Source organism: Poecile atricapillus, chromosome 4 (assembly GCF_030490865.1).
Source record: "Poecile atricapillus isolate bPoeAtr1 chromosome 4, bPoeAtr1.hap1, whole genome shotgun sequence".
Taxonomy (NCBI): Eukaryota; Metazoa; Chordata; class Aves; order Passeriformes; family Paridae; genus Poecile; species Poecile atricapillus.
The window spans coordinates 40,898,477-40,915,656 of NC_081252.1; the positions used below are offsets into that span (position 1 = coordinate 40,898,477).

At 33.4% G+C, this 17,180-nt stretch overlaps 1 protein-coding gene across 2 annotated transcripts in view; it reads right to left on the bottom strand.

Annotated features, from left to right (window-relative positions):
- Positions 1-17,180, bottom strand: part of GLRA3 (glycine receptor alpha 3) — an 82,515-nt gene that overhangs the window by 54,213 nt on the left and 11,122 nt on the right. For both annotated transcript variants that reach the window (XM_058839074.1, XM_058839073.1), the window contains exons 2-3: positions 6,460-6,587; positions 1,160-1,227 (exon numbers count right to left, since the gene is read on the bottom strand). In XM_058839074.1, coding sequence (XP_058695057.1) covers positions 1,160-1,227; positions 6,460-6,587 — 196 coding nt within the window. The remainder of the gene's footprint in view (positions 1-1,159; positions 1,228-6,459; positions 6,588-17,180) is intronic.

A 17,180-nucleotide genomic window follows, 5' to 3' on the forward strand; every position in this document is an offset into this window, starting at 1 on the left:
AAAAGCCATGTGTCTCTCTCAGTAACATCTACTACTATATTCCAAGGTAGGTAAAGAACAGGCAGTTATACTTCTTGGAGACAGGGGGATAAATATTTGACTACATGACTTTTTCTTATTATTTTCCTGACTACAGGTCCTTGGTTACATTAGGGTTTTTTTGTAGATTTTTGTTTGTTTGGGTTGTTTTTTGTTTGTTTTTGTTTTTTTTTTTGCTATATCAATTCAGTTCTGTCTTTACAAGTACATTTCCTGACTCCTGAAATCGTTGGGATTTCAGAGTATTTTCTATATTTGGATCTTACAAACTCCCACAACTGTTCTGTCATCTCTCTGTATTTTAGCCCTCTCTGCCCCAAAATTACTATGTAACTGTTTTCAAAGAGGTATTTTTAACTGTCTTCAAAAAAATGTAAAACACTTGTAGAGGGAAGGAATTCAAATGTCTCCCTCACTAAATTTTAGTGATTATACCTGTAGTCCAATTTACTAGCATATGTCTCACCTTTTTAGTGAGATTATCCTGGGGGTTTTCATCAATTCACAGTTTAATATCTAGTTCTGTTACCTTTACACTCTGACTTATTCTGTCAAAATTTTATCATCTTGTTCTGTATCATCTCTCTTTCTTTAGTAGACAAATTTTAAGTGTATGTACAAAAGCATGCAATACTCTTCTTTTTATTCCAAATTTATATAGCAGTTCAAAGTTTTAGTCACTCTATTATTTCGGAGCAACAACTCTATGGAAGAAGGACTTTTCAAATAAAGTATATATCTCCATATGCACTGTATATGATGAAATTAAAAAATGTTATCAACAAAGTGGCTTAATGAATTAGCACTTTTGAGGTTAAAAAGGTGGACCATTATAGAAACCAGTAACTGTCTAATAATTATTTCATAGGAATTGACAAATAAAACTTAGGGAGAAATAATAAAAACAACACCTTCTACCCTTGGCTTTACTTTTACTTGTGTGTGATGGTATAATGATGAAATTTTTGTTAGAAAAAATCAATTGCCAAATTAGGAATTCTCACTTTCCATTCTCAGAAGTGGATTTCCTTTTTTGCTTAGTTCCAGGTGAAGAGAAGCTAGCTTTAGAGCTTATGGAACATATTTAACTTCAAACATTGATTAAGTTAAAATATCTTACCATGGTTGTCTCTGCAATGGATCCAAAGCTGTTTATAAATATGTTGCATGTGACATTAACTGGAGGACCTGCAAAACAGAAAAAAAACCCTCACCAGTCCCTGTTCCAGAATTATTGCTTATTGATTGATTATTCAATATAAACCATTAATGAACAATATTTATTGACTTTGGAAGAAATAATGCTGCATTCACAACTAATTTAATGCATGATTAAATTTAATGGTTTTTAATAATTTTCTTTTTGATTTTTCTCAAAGGCACACTACTTATCTGGCCAAGTTTAGCAATTAAAAAACCCATAGCAAACAGCAACAGAGTTCAGTATAAACCTGCACACATTCTTCTATACAAAAAGAAAAAAAAAACAACATTCCATTTAAAATATATAGTAAAATATTTTGTGTGTATGTCAGTGAGAATGCATGTCACTTCTCACAACAATTATGGGGAAAAATGACTTTCTGCACCCAAGGCAGCTTCTACTTTCAATGTTATCTGCATAACTGGCAAAATAAATAGATTATTGCTGCTCTTATCTCTAGTGCTTACAAAGTCATTTAGATTCTATTCCCATTTTTCTTAAATTAAAAAAATGTTTAGGAGTCCATTTAAAACTGAATCCTTTGTTACTATGGGTCTCAGTCAACTGTTGTTTTGTCTTATCTTGCACTTTGAAGTATCAGTAGTGGCAGAGAAGTCATTATGATAACTGAACAATTAATTGCCTCTTAATGGAAAAGGGTTTAAATTATTTTCTAGAAGTCTCTTTAAAAATGTCATTATGGAAAACCATGCTAATTTTTCCATTATTCCTTATCAATTTCAATCTGTGTCCAATAGAAACAAGGTTTCTCCATCTCAAGTTTTTTTGTTACTTTTCTACAACTCAATATTCTTATATCAATAAGCCAGTTTAGCACTGGAGAACCTGGATTGTTTTTGTAGTTGTAAGCAGTCTAACGATGAGAGCTCTGTATCTGGAATAGGAAGACTGGTCTTATAAACCTTTATGTAATATCTCTTTTTTAGTATCACTGTAGAAAGAAACTGCTCTGCCTCTACTAGTGATTTGCAACTAGCAAAATCTAACATAGCCAATAAATTTCACATTAAATACTTGAAGAAGCAGAATGTCCATTAAAAGTTCTGCCCAGTATGACAGAATTTGGAACACCCAGCTTTCTTTCCTGACAACAAAAATTGTTCTGTGCAGCAGTTCTAACAAACCACTTCTACACGTACTTCAGTCTTGGCAATACCCGAGACTACACCTATGGAACAGAATTCTCAGGTAAGGAGGTAGCACTTGCAGTCACTTTGGTACACAGTTAATTATTTAGAGTTGTTGAGTATATCCTGTACTTCTGAGAATTCAGTAAAAGCTTTACGTGCTCAACTCCTGAAAAGGATCAAGGGGAAAAGGAAAAGCAGAGATGGGCAGAGTCACTAAAAACCGCCAGGGAGAAAATTGTTCCTCTTGCCCATTTGTTTGCAAGGCAGCTTTTCTTTCAAACACTTCCACGTTGTAGTACCTGCCATCTTTTCAAATTTGATGTGATGCTATCTTGCTTAAAATAGTACTATACTTTGAAATACAAGTTTGCTTTTATCAACATAGTTGTTTTTATTAAGAAAAAGCTCTAAGTCACTCCAGTGCTGATGCCTAATTTCAAATTACAGTAAAATAGTTAATAGCTAGTTAAAAGGAGCACAAAAGTAGAAGCTAAAAGTAGCCTGCAAATGTTCTAGAGTTAACTCAAAGACACTGTGCTGAGAGTAAAAATGAACTTCCCAAAACATGGTCAAAAAGAATCACGAATGAGAAGCTGTAAAAGCTGGAAGTCATATTTGAACACAGGAATTCAGGCAAGCTGAACATAGATTAAAGAGAAGCAGAAAAGAAATAGAGCTAAAACTCACTAGAGACAGAACAGCTAACAATGATCGCTATCTACAAGGCGTTAAAAATAGAATCCTGCCAAGATCTGAAAGCTGAAAGAAGATGATTAAGGTATGAAAGTATCCATGGAAGTGAAGAAGGTCAGAGTAGAAAAACCAAATGAAGTCTTTGTAGCAGCATTTGTCTCCAGTTGCGGGCTGTGTCAAATACTAGAGCCATTCTGCTGGAATTTTGTATGAGGACTGTAGAAGACATTTCAGACCAAGTGAACAGGAGCAAACTGACTGGCTGAGGTGATATAAATCCAGCCATTAGAAAAATCTTTTCAGAATTGTGGAAATACAATTCACTGTGAGTCAGCTATCACCTGTGTCACTTTTCTAATCAGTGGAAATGTGTACCATGTCCATCCAGTATAACTTGAATTAAAAAAACCCCACAGATTTCAGGTATGATGGTGGGGGACATGAATATGAACTATATCCCTGCAAACCTTACCTCTGTACTAGCCAAACTGACAGAAATAAAGAGAACTTTTATGATTAAGAGATACATATTAATATTATATATAAATATATTTCATAGATTAATATATCTATATGCTAGGCAGAAATACATCAAAAAGTCAAAAAGGATTAAAAATTCTATAAAAAGCTGCCACACAAAACCAGCTGAAGTGGAAGAGAACCCTTCACACCGGAAAAGGTACATAGTAGGTAGTAATCTGCAAATGTACATATTTGCAAAGATCAAACAGAAGTAATACTTCTCCACATCACTTGGCAATAAAATCAGTAAAATAATAAACAAATTTAAAGGAAACAAAATTATACTTTTTCATATTCCAAAACACAAAGGTTTTGCCAAAAAATAATGAAAAGACCAAAAATATGAACAGCTTCCAGAAGAGATGAGAAGAACATATGTTACTAAACTAATTTTTTTTCAATTAAGTCCTGGCTTTCAAAGCTTCTAAACTAACGATTGCTGAAAAATGCTTGCCAATAGCAGGGCAAGTAACACTTTGAATTTTCCTATACAAATGCTCAAATTTTTACTTTAATATTTAAAGTTTTTATACCTAGGTTACATAATTGTGTTCAAATTTGAAAGACAATAAAGTATTTTGCATATTTGCAGGAATGGATATTGTCTGCAATGTGGACACTGAGTAAAAGCACCTTGCTATGTAACCTTAAAAATATAACATTAATCTATAACACTAAAAAAAAAATTGCAACTGGAACAAAGCTTTTACAATAATTTTCAATTTCCTGTTGTATTCCATAGCTGAATAAATACCATGTATTCTCTATTATGGTTTTTGAACAAGAATTCATGTGCAGATTCAATATCCAAAAGCAGAACACACAGACAGAATATATAATTTCGCCTTCTTGACCAAGATTAATTATAAATAAAATTGGTCATTAAAAATATTGCCTGCATAGAAATTTTACTGGAACAAAAAATTATTTAAATTAATGTCTGAGTTATCTTATTAGTCCTGATTCTCTTTCTTTAAAACTATAATCAGTTTAAAACCTCAAAAAGGCATTAAGCCCCAGCACTTGTTGTAGGAGTAATAAAACTAACCAAAAAGTGGCAAAGTCACTTAAGGAGATACTTATTCTTAGTGGTAGGTCTGAATCATTCTGGGCAGATCTGTTCAAGCTGCATAGCTGTCCAGAAGATTTAGAATGTGCACTTTTTGAAAAGGAACAACGTCAAATTAGGTTTTGTCTCTTTAAGTTACAATAGTTACAAAACAAGGCCCTAAATCCTTTGAATTATACTTTCAAGTACTGCATTTAATTTTGCAATCTCTAAACCATCTGCCTGTTCTTCACTGTTGCCTCACCAGAAGATTGTGATTGGATGCTGTCCATGACAAACTATAAAATTCAAACCCCAAATCATATAGAGATGTGTTGGAAATTCCAATGCACGTTTATAATTTCCTGAGAAATATCAGCATCACTAACTTAAAAAGAGAAAAGTATTTTCAGCTGCAGTAAACCCTGGGTAAAAAGTTTATATATACACAACTGAGTGTTTATGGTTTGCTGATGAGAAAGTAATCTGACAAATCTCTTACATGGTCCTTATGAATCAGACTGGTCAAATTCTGGTAAAACCAGCATACAGCAGTGGCTTAAGAGTCAAAACCACTTGAGTTTCTGGAACTTGGAGATGTCAAAAAATTATAACATTTCTTGCTGAATAAGAATTAAGATGGAAAGGCAGTGACAGATGACTTAGAGGAGAAAGCACTGCCAGCTTGAAGGAAAATTTTTGTAGTAAACATGGAGTAAAGCCTTATAGTGAAATGTTAGAGCTAAGAGAACCTCTTGGACTCAGGAAGATAGGCATAGGAGAAAGCAACTAAGGAAAAGTAAGAATAATATAATTTTTAATCACAATAGGTTTATTCTTTCAAAACATTATTTATATTCTGGGTAATTTAAAGAAGTTTAAAGATTCAGTAATAGAGTTAAATATGGTTCCACTATCAGACTGGAACTCCTTGTTTTCAAAAAAAAGAATAGTCAAATTTACCTAAACTTCCCAGAGTACAAAAGTTAGAATGGATGGTGTTTGTCTGTATGATACTTCGCATATTCATATTAAAAATATGTTTTGTGTAATCCTTCATTAAATACTCTAATGTTCCTGAGTCTGGATAATATGCTAAAATCCTCAGAAGACACAGTCATTATTACATTTGCAAACTTTGCTGTCTCAGTCTTTGAATCTGCTTTGTTTTAATTGTATCTCCTTTGTGATAAGTGCATAAAAGGCACATGCCAAGACAAAATTTCATATATTGAGAACTTGAAATTTCTGTGGAAAATGGGGACAGGGAAAATAACAGGAGGAAGGATGGTCCTTTTGGCATTTCAAGGCACTAATGGGACCCAGGAGTGAGGAATATAATTTGGTGGTAGAATTGGTAACTAAAATAAGCTGCCCTGAATTTGGTGGTCGATGTCATTAACACACTCTTTAGAACCAGACAGATAAGATTTGGACAATCTTTCACAGAACTTGCTTTCCATATTGTTTCATGCTATGGCAATCCAAGGTGGGAATCTGAATCCATCAGTAAGCATTTCAGGAAAGGAAAGAAACCAGCAAACCTTATTAGACAACTCAAATCTAAGGATAAGGTGTATTTATGAAAGGCCTGCAATTGGGCAGCTGTGAAAGTGGCAGGTGTAGAGTGTATTGCTACTGAAATGAACTGCCATGCATACAAAAGAAAGGCAAAAGAAGGCACCTCTTTTTTTCTTTTTAGTGAATGTACATCTTAGTTTTCGTATTTCTTTCAGAAATTGCATTTTTGTGAGCAGTAATACTGACATACTGAAAACCTGAAAGTTTAGTTTTGAAATTACCTTTGAAATTTGGTCTGATCCTCGCATCATAGCCTGACATCCTACCCATTAGCTTATCCAGGAAATCGGAGGGTGACATTGGCATGCTACGAGATCTTGCACTGTCTGTTTCCTTCGTGGCTACCAAGCTAAAAGCAAGGAAAAACAAACAAACAAACAAAAATTTGTTAGAAGTTTTGCTAGCGAAACTTTAATTTTATTTAGTCAATCATAGTTCATTTTTGTAGGAACAGGAAAACAGGAAAGTTAAGATAGTCTTTCAAGTTGGTTAATGCTTCAAAAATAGCAGTAGCAAAGAGATTGAAACAGTAAGTTCCTTCTATATCTGTCATTTAATATATAAATCTTATTCTGCTATGCTGCACAGTTACTGGTTACTTCCTCCTCAGAACTTCTGAAGATTAATATCACTTTCAGTCAGCAGTAATCAATACCATTATCACAGCATTAAATAACGTCATCTACAGAAGTAGCTGTGTATGTGGAATGTCATATTTTGGAGTCTATTCTGAGACTGATCTATTTTAACTGTGTGTACTGTAATAGAAGACTGGATCAGAAAAAAAAGAAATACTAAGGATCTTGATTAGAATAGTACTACTATCACCATGTTTTATATTGATATGTAATCATAATAAAACAGGTCAGTCTTTTGGCAGGTGGTATTCTTTAACATTGTCCTAGAGTTTAATTTTCTATTAAAACAAAAGTTACTGCTACAGTGGGTAAAAAATACCAAAAAAAACCCCCAAACCCTAACAACTTACTGAAGAAACTATTTTAGGACAAGCTTTTCTTCTCAGGGAGGCATGAGAAATTCCATCTGCTATAGCTTCCTCTTCATATACATGCAGAACTCCCACTGACATTCTAAAGTGTGTTCTGCACATGCTAAGAGAGCAGAGTAGTGGCACTGTGATCAGCCATGGAACCCAAAGGAAAAATCTTTGTTTAGTGGAACACTTGAGTGCTGTCTAGTCAGAAAATACATTAATTTTGAATAACATTTTGATACACGGTGCAATTGAAACTATTTGTGGCTTTTGGAGTCTCAAAAAAGATAAAGAGCTTTGTATGTTTGTGCTGAATTCAAGTCAAAAGTCTGTTACAGAAGGACTTAAATCTCTTTCCCAATTCATTGTCTCCATATCAATTCACTCTTTTAGAACTACTTAAATATGCTTTTGTTTAAATGTAAACACAGGGAGTAATATAAAGCCTCTAGGAATTTTCTGATTCATAAAAAACCCATGCTAAGCTTTGTTTCTTAACCATGGATGGAATATCAAAATAGAAAAATTCCATACAGGAATATATGCAGAGACCATGTGGAGCGCAGAGAGAGAATGTAATTTCTTTATATTAAAGACTCTTTTACTCAGGATGTTAAAAGTTACAGTTTTATAGAAACTTCCATTCAGAAGGTCTGCTAAAATTTTATCTTCAAATTTGACATTTGGATTTATTATATTAAATAAAGAATTCTTATTAGTCCTTTAGAGTTACAAATTTGGGCACACATAGAATATTAACATAGTAGCCTATCGAATGCAATGGTTTGCTCATATTTAAATTAAAAATGGAAATTAAGTATTTTTAGTTGCAATATTAAATCAGAAAATTAAATCTTATCCTCGAGTTTATTTGCTTAGCTAGTGTTTATTCTATTCAGTGTGTAAGTTGATTTGTATGTTCTTAAATTGTTTATAAATTGTTATATTGTTGGGTATTTCTAAATTGTTTTGAATATTTTGGTATCTCTTTCAGTAAAAAATGTTTCCTTACTCTCCTTCAATAGCTAGCCTAGTTCTTCATTTGTTCCCATAGCTGCAGAATGTATTTCTGTTTCTGAAAAGTATTCAACTTTTTCTTTTTACAGTTCAGTTTGAAATTATCCTATTGACATAATTTCCATTATCAATCATTCTGAATTGATCAGATTCATCACATTATTACAACCTGTAGTGATAAAAGTTTCTGTAAAACATCACTAATGTCTATAAAGCAAATAAATACAAGGGTCAGATTACCCTTTGCTAGGTATTATCAACTTGGAAGGGGGAGAATCAAGTTACTGTGAGTATACACTTAGTACGTACACTTAAACACTTAGATTTCTTTTTAGTAGTCTTCTATAAGGAATATATATATATTCTGTAGGTATATAAAATTTCTATACTACAGGATATACAATCCTATATTTTTATTCTTAATATACATAAATTATCCTGAACACAAATATAGAAAGCTTGAATTTCATTTTCTGGAAAGGAAGGTTTCTTTGCTCTTTTTTTACTTCACTGAACTTTTTGTAAATCTTTGCTCATTGTAGTTCTTGCTTTGTCATGGAATAAAGTACTTAGGTAACTAATGCTGACTGGCAAAGATAGTAATTGCTGTGACAATGGATTTTATCAAAGTGAAATTTACCTTTTCATATGATGGCATCATTAATATTTGCTTTTATTAGTCAATTTTAAGTGTCAGAATATCTTGTATAATTTAATGGCTGTTTATGAAAAGATACAACTTTTGAATAAACAAAAGTCAGCTGCAATTTGTAACTAAATATTTCTTCAAGGAATGTTTTCCCTTTTACTAAGCTTGGGGTGTAATGAGTAACAGCTGGTTGAGTTCTGTAGAATTCTGCCCTTTTGATTTAACTTTTATTGTAAACTTGTATTTCATGAATACTATTGGACAAACAAAACTTTCATCAATCCAAGCTGACTTGTGGAATATTCATCTATTTATAAAGGAGCTGGACTCAGTAATGTAGTAAAACCCGAGTAAAGCAGTGGCTTTTAAAAAGGGATTTTCAATTTCCAGATTAATATAAAAATTTACTCTGCATAGTAAGGGCTCTTCATTTTTATTGCACACTGCCTCTGAAAGCTAGGCCTCTGGCTAAGGGGTTACAGGAGGGTAAACTCCTTCCATGAACTAAGAATTGAGCTTCTTTTAGTGTTAATAATGCACATAGCTTTGTCCTTGATACACAACTATTGCATAAGGAATGCCTTTGCGTGCCTCCAGAGGGAATTCATTCTGACCTGTCACAGTTCTTTAAAGAATTTGTACATGCATTTTCTAACAGGCAGAATTATAGGAATTTAATATCAGCAAGAATTTTAATATCAGCAAGGTGCAACGGCCTTGTGTTTAGTATAAAGTCATTATGTGACTTTAAGTTGCTGAGAAAGAAAGGTGTACACTCTTTTCAGAGGTAGAAGCTTGACTTTGCTGAAGTCTTTTATTGTAGGGAGATTATAACCTCACAGTCTTCTGTTCTGTTCATATTTTATGAGGAAAATTTACCAACAAGATGTTCTCCCTGGTAGTGATTCTGAGTTGTTCCTGTGAGCTATTGGCAAATATTACTAACAGTTGTAAGGATTTATACTATTTTCCAGTTTCAGATAGAACAGTACTTGACTTCAGTTTCCTGGATGTATCCCAAACATCTTTAAAATGTAACCTAAGCCTTCAAAAACAATTGAAAAGAAATTTGATAACTGAAGTTGTGGAAAAGAATCAAGAAAAAAATTGAAAATATCAAAAGAATCATTAAAAACTGATTTGTGACCAGACAAATTTACACCATCAAAACTTAGGGTAAAAATTTTAGTTTGAAATAAGCTGTCACACAAAACCAGACAAGGTCAGAAAATTAGAATCACAAGGACTATTATTACTCCTGCCTCTGGTCTATTCTCTCCATTAACTTTTTTTTCACCTAAATCTGAGGACAGATGAGCTTTGCATCAATTCCTTGAAGCCTGTCAAGTTGGAATTTCAATCACTGAGATAGGAAACGATCCTAAATGCTTTGCTTACAAAAGGTCATATTTGAATCAGAAACTGTTAGGTCAAGCTGAAGATATTTCAAGTGGGATATAAATGTTAGTAAGAAACAGCCTGACACAGACAAGATGCAGCTTCTCTTGATCAGCTACCACATCCTAAATTTCAGAAAGAAAGCTAAATGAAAGAAAGAATGGTGTTCACTAATGCCATCTGTAAAGAAAATGCAAAGCAATTGATGGTTTAAAACTAAGAAATGCAAAATGAATTGACGGAGACATAAATTCTGATGATGTGAAGAAAACAAACTCTTTCCTAAAGTCAGCTCATTTAAGTAGAAGAGTTTAAAACGAGTAGAGGAAGGATATTAAGAAATGTATGAACTGTGAACATGGGCAGAGCTGGAGAAAGCAGTGAAGAAAGATTCAGAATTCCTCAAACAACTCAGCACAGTTGTGGTAAAGTTCTCACTGAACTACTGTGTTATCCAGTGGTGTGGAAAGATTGAAAGAGTGAGTAGAAGCATGAAGGTCACTTATTATTTTATACGATATTAATGAGACCAGTTCTGGGATGTTGCATCAAATTCCATGTCCAAGTTTTAAAAGGACATTAAAGCATTTGGAAAGGTACTGAGCAACGCCACTAAACCATGACCTGAGAGTTAGGGAAATTTGCTTCTAGTAAGAGACTTTAAGAGCTTAATCTGCTTAGTTTATCAAAAAAGAAGAGCAAAAAAAAAAAAAATAGCTTGATTGAAGTGTATAAATATCTCAAGGCAGCAGAAAATGCTGGACATTTATCTAAAGAAGAAAGGCAGAAGAAAAACCAATGAGAGATAGACAAATTCAAATGGAAATTTGGACACACAGTTTAATAGTAACTTAACAGGAGATCAAACTGTACCAACCAAGACAATACAGCTTTATGGAAGAAACAATTTAACAAAACATAAGGTATTGTTCTTCATATATGGCTAGCTTGGTGAAAAGAAATGAGTTCTGATATATAGAAGAGCAGGCTAAGTTCATATTAAACATTACAAATCTCATGAGGAAATCTTCAGCCTGTGAAATGGCACTTGGTTGATTTGAGGAGCTTAAGGGAGGGAAGCAATGGGCATAGTTCCAAGTGTGAAATGATGTCTTCACAGGGTTCTTCTGCACAGGGGCTGGGTTGCAGGCTTGCAGTAGTTGTAATGAGGTTTTGCAAGTTATAGCTGTAATGTTGTCTCATCTTGCTCAGTTCCTTTCACAGCTGGGTATTTGACTTACTAAGCAATTGTATGAGCATCAGCTCCTTGCACAGTAGGAACTCAAGCTCCAGAATGGAAAGTGCACTAGAGCTGCCCATAAACTAGAAGCAGCTTAAAAAATCAGAGGTTGACAACTAAAAAAAAGAGAGGTGAATATTCTATGACCTGCACCTGCAAAGAATAAAGAATTGTAAGCCAAACTGTAATGTTGTCATGAAAGCAAATGGATATGAAGTAGCCAGGAATAAATTTAGATCAAAATTAAAAGACTTTCAATCACTGAAACCTTTCAGTTATGGAATAGTTGAACACTTTTGTTGAAGCAGGGTCTGGCGTTCGGAAGATATCGGGATGTAACGGATATAAACGGATATAAAGATAGTCACCCCCCTCCTCTACAGTGTATGGTAATGCCCCCTGTAATTAGCCAATAGCACCTAGCTGTGATGAAAGCAGATGGGAGTAACACAGTGACCCTAGGTTATAAAATGTCAAATTCTCCAGCAATAAACACCATCCATCAAATTGGTGTCTGTGGGTAATGGACCGAATGGCCAAGGGTGCTGGCCACCGTGCTGTTCCTTGAATCAGGGTGTTTGCCTTGCTTAAAAGGCAACACACTTGGAGTTGAGATAGATAGCCCTGTATGTTTCAAGATGGAGCTAGGCCTTAGGATGCTGTCACATGTATGAGTGTGACTGCAGGTGATGGGATTTGGTTATTTTTTAATCCTCTGCTGAGAATATATTTACATTATTATTGATTCTTTTATGTTTTTAAAATAATTGCTGCTGTTACCAAAATCTGAAAAAAAATATTGTTAACACAGCCTACAGCCAGAGCACCAAAATCAACAGAATTTAAATGGGAGATCTCATCTATCAGCTGGTAATTTTGTTACCAAGATAAAGCATGGGTCACGAATTTGTGATCCTGAAATGTCTATTTAAAGTAGGCATGTTTTTGAGAGAACATCTTTCTCTTCCCTTCATCCGAAAGAAAATTATTGGGAAAAACTCTCCAAAGGGCATTTACATTCCTCACAAATGTTTCCTTCTCCAAAACATTTAAGGCTGCAAAAATCAGATTGCTTTCTCATATATATATATATTTTTTTTTTTCTGAAGAACTACTTTGTTCTACCTGTAAGTTGTCTCTATCTATCCTAACCTTCTGCATATTTTTACCAAAACACAAACAAGGGAAATAAACTTATGAAAGTGCTTTATACAAGCTTTATTTTAAAAAGTATATTTTCAAATGTAATTTCAGGCCTACTACCTTTGAGACTTATCTTTTTTGTACTGCAGAAAGTGCTGTTTTTTACTGATTTCCCTCATTTAAACATTCATCTTCAAGGTGGGTTATTAAAAATTGTTTTCAGTGTGTGGTTTCAGCCTTAAAATATATACATTTGTTTGAAAATATTGAAGAAACTAAGTAATGGACTACCATCAGCATTCCTATAAAAAAGATTAAGAAGGGCTCAATAAGAACAGTATAGACATAAGGGAAGGAAGAAATTACATCTTACACCATTTGCTGAGTATTCTCGTTTTGTTGCTTCTACAGGGAGTTGACAGAGATAAAGAAAGAGTGGGGTGTGCTGTAACCGTACCTTCCACCGAAAACTTCCTAGAGAGATGTTTCCAAGTCCAATTTAGGACAATCTGCTCATTTATTCAAATTAGCCTGAGAGTAGTCTCCAAAGTCTCACAGATTTACTTTTGAACACAATTGATACAAATTATCTTTGAATTTTATGGTAAGTTCATTTTCTCCCTTTCATAGGTAAACTACTGATGCATTTTTTTCTTGAAAATCTTACATTAACACCAAGTTACTGTCACATTTGTCTTGGGGATCCTTTTCATCTGATCATAAATTACTAATTTTGTCTCAAACACAATCCATTTTAGTCATTCAGAGAGGTAGAAGGTTTGCATTTCATCTTACAATGTGTACTACAGTGCTGCTACTGTTGTGATGGTCCAGTAAGTCTTTCATTTCATTATTTAACTTATTCTCTCAGACAGCAAGTGTGGCCAAACCCCTGGAGCAATTGGATGTTGTGTTTGTGGTTCATTCTCTCCAGCTGATGTTTGAATGTTTTTAACACACTTCATATTAAAATGCTTCCCAGAGAAGTTCAAAGAAATTAATTACACCCTTAGAAGGAAAGCAAAAACTGCAGCCAATATGCATTTAATTGCATCTCACATATATTACTACACAAAAGGACTTTGATAAATTAGTCTAGTGGTACTTATTCACTGGTTCACCAGCAATGGTTAGGTGAATTAGCCTCATGACTAGTCTCCTTGATTCCACAGCTGTAAGCAATGGTGATAGAATCCACCAGCTTTGAAATCAAAAATTATTCACTGTAACCATGTAATTAAAGGGGTCTGCTAGGAAGGAAATGATCCTCTAATTGGTGGTTTTGGATCATCTGATGGTGTCTTGTATTTTGAAAATTTTAGCAGTAAGCTTTTGTGCTATGAAGAAAGCATTCAAAGCCTCTTCTGAGAGCTATAGACCTTCATCAAATACATTTGTTAGAATTAATAGGGAAAGCAAGCTTTTAATTTGATGAGGTCAGAAGCATAGGATGGCTTTTTTTTTTGTAATGGTAATGTCTCTAACTATCTGATCTACTAATTAAGTGGGTAAAGGACTAACAAAATCAGAGTTTATAGTAAGCAGAATTTGCACACATTATACATAAACCTGAACAAAAATATCTTTTTGAGAGTAGAATGTTCCAGCATGTGACAGCTTAAAATAAAAAGCAAGGAATATAACAAGAATGATTGCTGAAGGCCCCAAGCCCACCCAAATTAGTGTTTTCCTTGTTTTTACAAAAATAAATCCTGCTCTTTTTAGAAAGACAAATCTGCCTTCAATTTTACACCGAAAAATATAATACATTTATGTAAAGCATAAACAATACTAATTTGTTTGATTTTCTGGGGATAAGGCTAAGGTTTTTCTAAATTTTTGCATAGTTTCTCACTGAAGTGCATTTGTTCAGTTAAGTGGTATGACACATATTCTTTTGAGGTGTGATGTGTTTAAACTGGCCAACTGAGATAGCTTGTCAGAAGAGAAATATAAGTCTCTGTGTTTCACTGTGATAAAGAATTTTAAATTTGGAAACCTTGGAGATTAGCAAATATTGTGGAATGGGAGTTCAGAATACAGGATAAATATTTTTTTAAGCAATTATTTTTTAAAATTTCAGTAAAATTTAAAACCGATCTCTTTACTGAAAATTAATGTGCTTCATGGAAAATAAAAGATAAATAGACTTTTCTGATTGGAGGCCATTCATTACAAAATTGATTTATGAAAATCCAGGGCCATTCTGGAAAGGCAGGAGCTGTGTCAGGGGGTCACAGCTGCATGGATCCAGAACAGACAGAAATTATCTGTCACTGCTGTTTCATTCTAGCTCACACAGAGATACTTTCTTCTGAGAAAAAAAACAAAACAAAACACGAAATTCATCTCCTTCTCTGAATTATCCTTGAAAAACAACCTCTTTACATTATCTGTATGGTGAACTCTGGGTAACTCAACTCCTAGTTTAGATGCCTCAATTAGAAAATGTCACCTTCTACCATTCAAGGTTAATACAAGGAAATAATTTCCTTCCCACTCCTTTGTATTCCATTATGAAAATAACTCTATTTGAATAATGATTTATTGGTGAATAAATTAATTTCATTCTCAGAGACAAAAAAAAGTTTCCAATGGTGAAAGAATAGTGGAAGAGGGTGGCATGTAATAAAGCCAAAGATAGTAAAAGACAGAGAAAGAATTAAGTTTTCAATGTGTTAACAAAGCCTGAGATTGCAAGTGCTTCTCATTTTATTTCTGCTAAAACTGACAATAATGTGTGTCTTGCTAATTAAAGATGCAATCTCTTTTACTTGTTGTAGGTCATAAAATTGACAGTTCCTGGTGCAAAGAAAATGCAGATTTTCATATCCTGCAATGTTTCAGATAATAATTATTTTATCAGAACAAACACAGAATTCTTACCTCATGTATGCCAGAGTCTCATATCAACTAAGAGGAGCAGAAGCATTGTATCACCAAGACTAAAAAGGTATTTTCTAAGAAAAGCCCTCAAGAAAATTTTAAATACTTTGTGTAAAATTTAGATTTTCAACTGTTTTTCACAGTTTTAGATTTTTCCTATCCTCTTATTTTGACTAAGTGCAAATGGTCAGACTAATTTTTCAATATAATGCTACAGAGATAATGCAGCGTCGTATCAGGACACATTTTCAGCCAAAGTAGCAATACTTATGTACAACAAAAAGGCCTCCTTTCCATTTTAAGTTCACTAACTAGCTATTCTTTATTATTTTAGTGGTTATAAATGATAGCTACATTAAATATATAGGGGATTGCATTTCAATGGAACTATTAGAAAAATATTTTCTTTCAGATTTGAATAATTTTTCTGTTTCAGCTACAGAATTAACATTAAATTTTAGTGCTGCTGTAGCTCAGGCAATGGTTACAAGCATATTTTAACATTCCTGATACCTTTATGGTGCCATATTTTTTTCTAATTTATTAATACAGTTGAGAATTCCTCCAGCTCTACAGTCTTCCTCTAGTCATGTTTGTCATGGAGGTAGAATAGCTTGTTAAAGTAAACACACGTTTGACACATGTTAACATAAAAGTACATAAATTATGGACTATAGTTTTGAAAAACTTTGGATTGCTGTGGAATGTGTCAGCTCTTCCTAACAGAGCGAAAAACCAGAGAATACTGTGATCTGAAATCTTCTGATTAAGTCACTCTGTCATGATCACCATTCTAGTATAGTATAGCCTGGATAATGTTAAATTTATATATTTTTTTTTGTTATTGACTTGGTACATATAAATGAGCACAATGCTTTACACCTTCCTTAGGAAAAGCAAATTTAGGGTAAAAGAAGAAAACTAATTTTTCAGCATTCTGCATAGTTCTATGGGAAAGGCTTTCTATCTTCATTAAGATATGGAGTAAACAAACTACAGGTTGCTGCCGTAATTTTGCTTTGTTGTAGAAGACAAGTTTATTGTTGCCAGTTTCAGCCATGCAACATATGAATTAATACATTTTATAAATTAGGATTCTGTTCTGAATGTTTTTCATTGTTTTCCCAGTATCCCCCACTAGTCTTTTAACCTGTTGTATAGATTATTTTTATAAATTATCTAATCTTACATCTTAGCTTCTTGCCATTTTTTAATTTATTCAGCCAACTTTTGGGGGAGGAAAAAGTTAACTCAAAGTGGAACAGAGAATATTTCAAGTATTCAAATTCAGACAAATCTCTCACTCTTCCAAGGACCTAGCGAATGGGTTTAGGTTTTGCCAACTTTAATTTTTAATTAAAAATAGTTAGATCTTCAAATTCAATTAACTTTGTTTTGGTTTGGACTGGGTTCTTTTGATAGGTCGTACTTGACTAAAAGGAATGGAATATTTTTTAAAAATATTACAGAATCTGTAAAACATTTATAGTAGTTGGAACTTGCATTCTTCTCTCACTATAAAAAGTAGTTTGTGTATTCACTAAATAATGCAGAAAAAATTTTGGCATAATGGATAGGCTGCAAAATGACCAAGTAAAATAATTTCTTGAATACT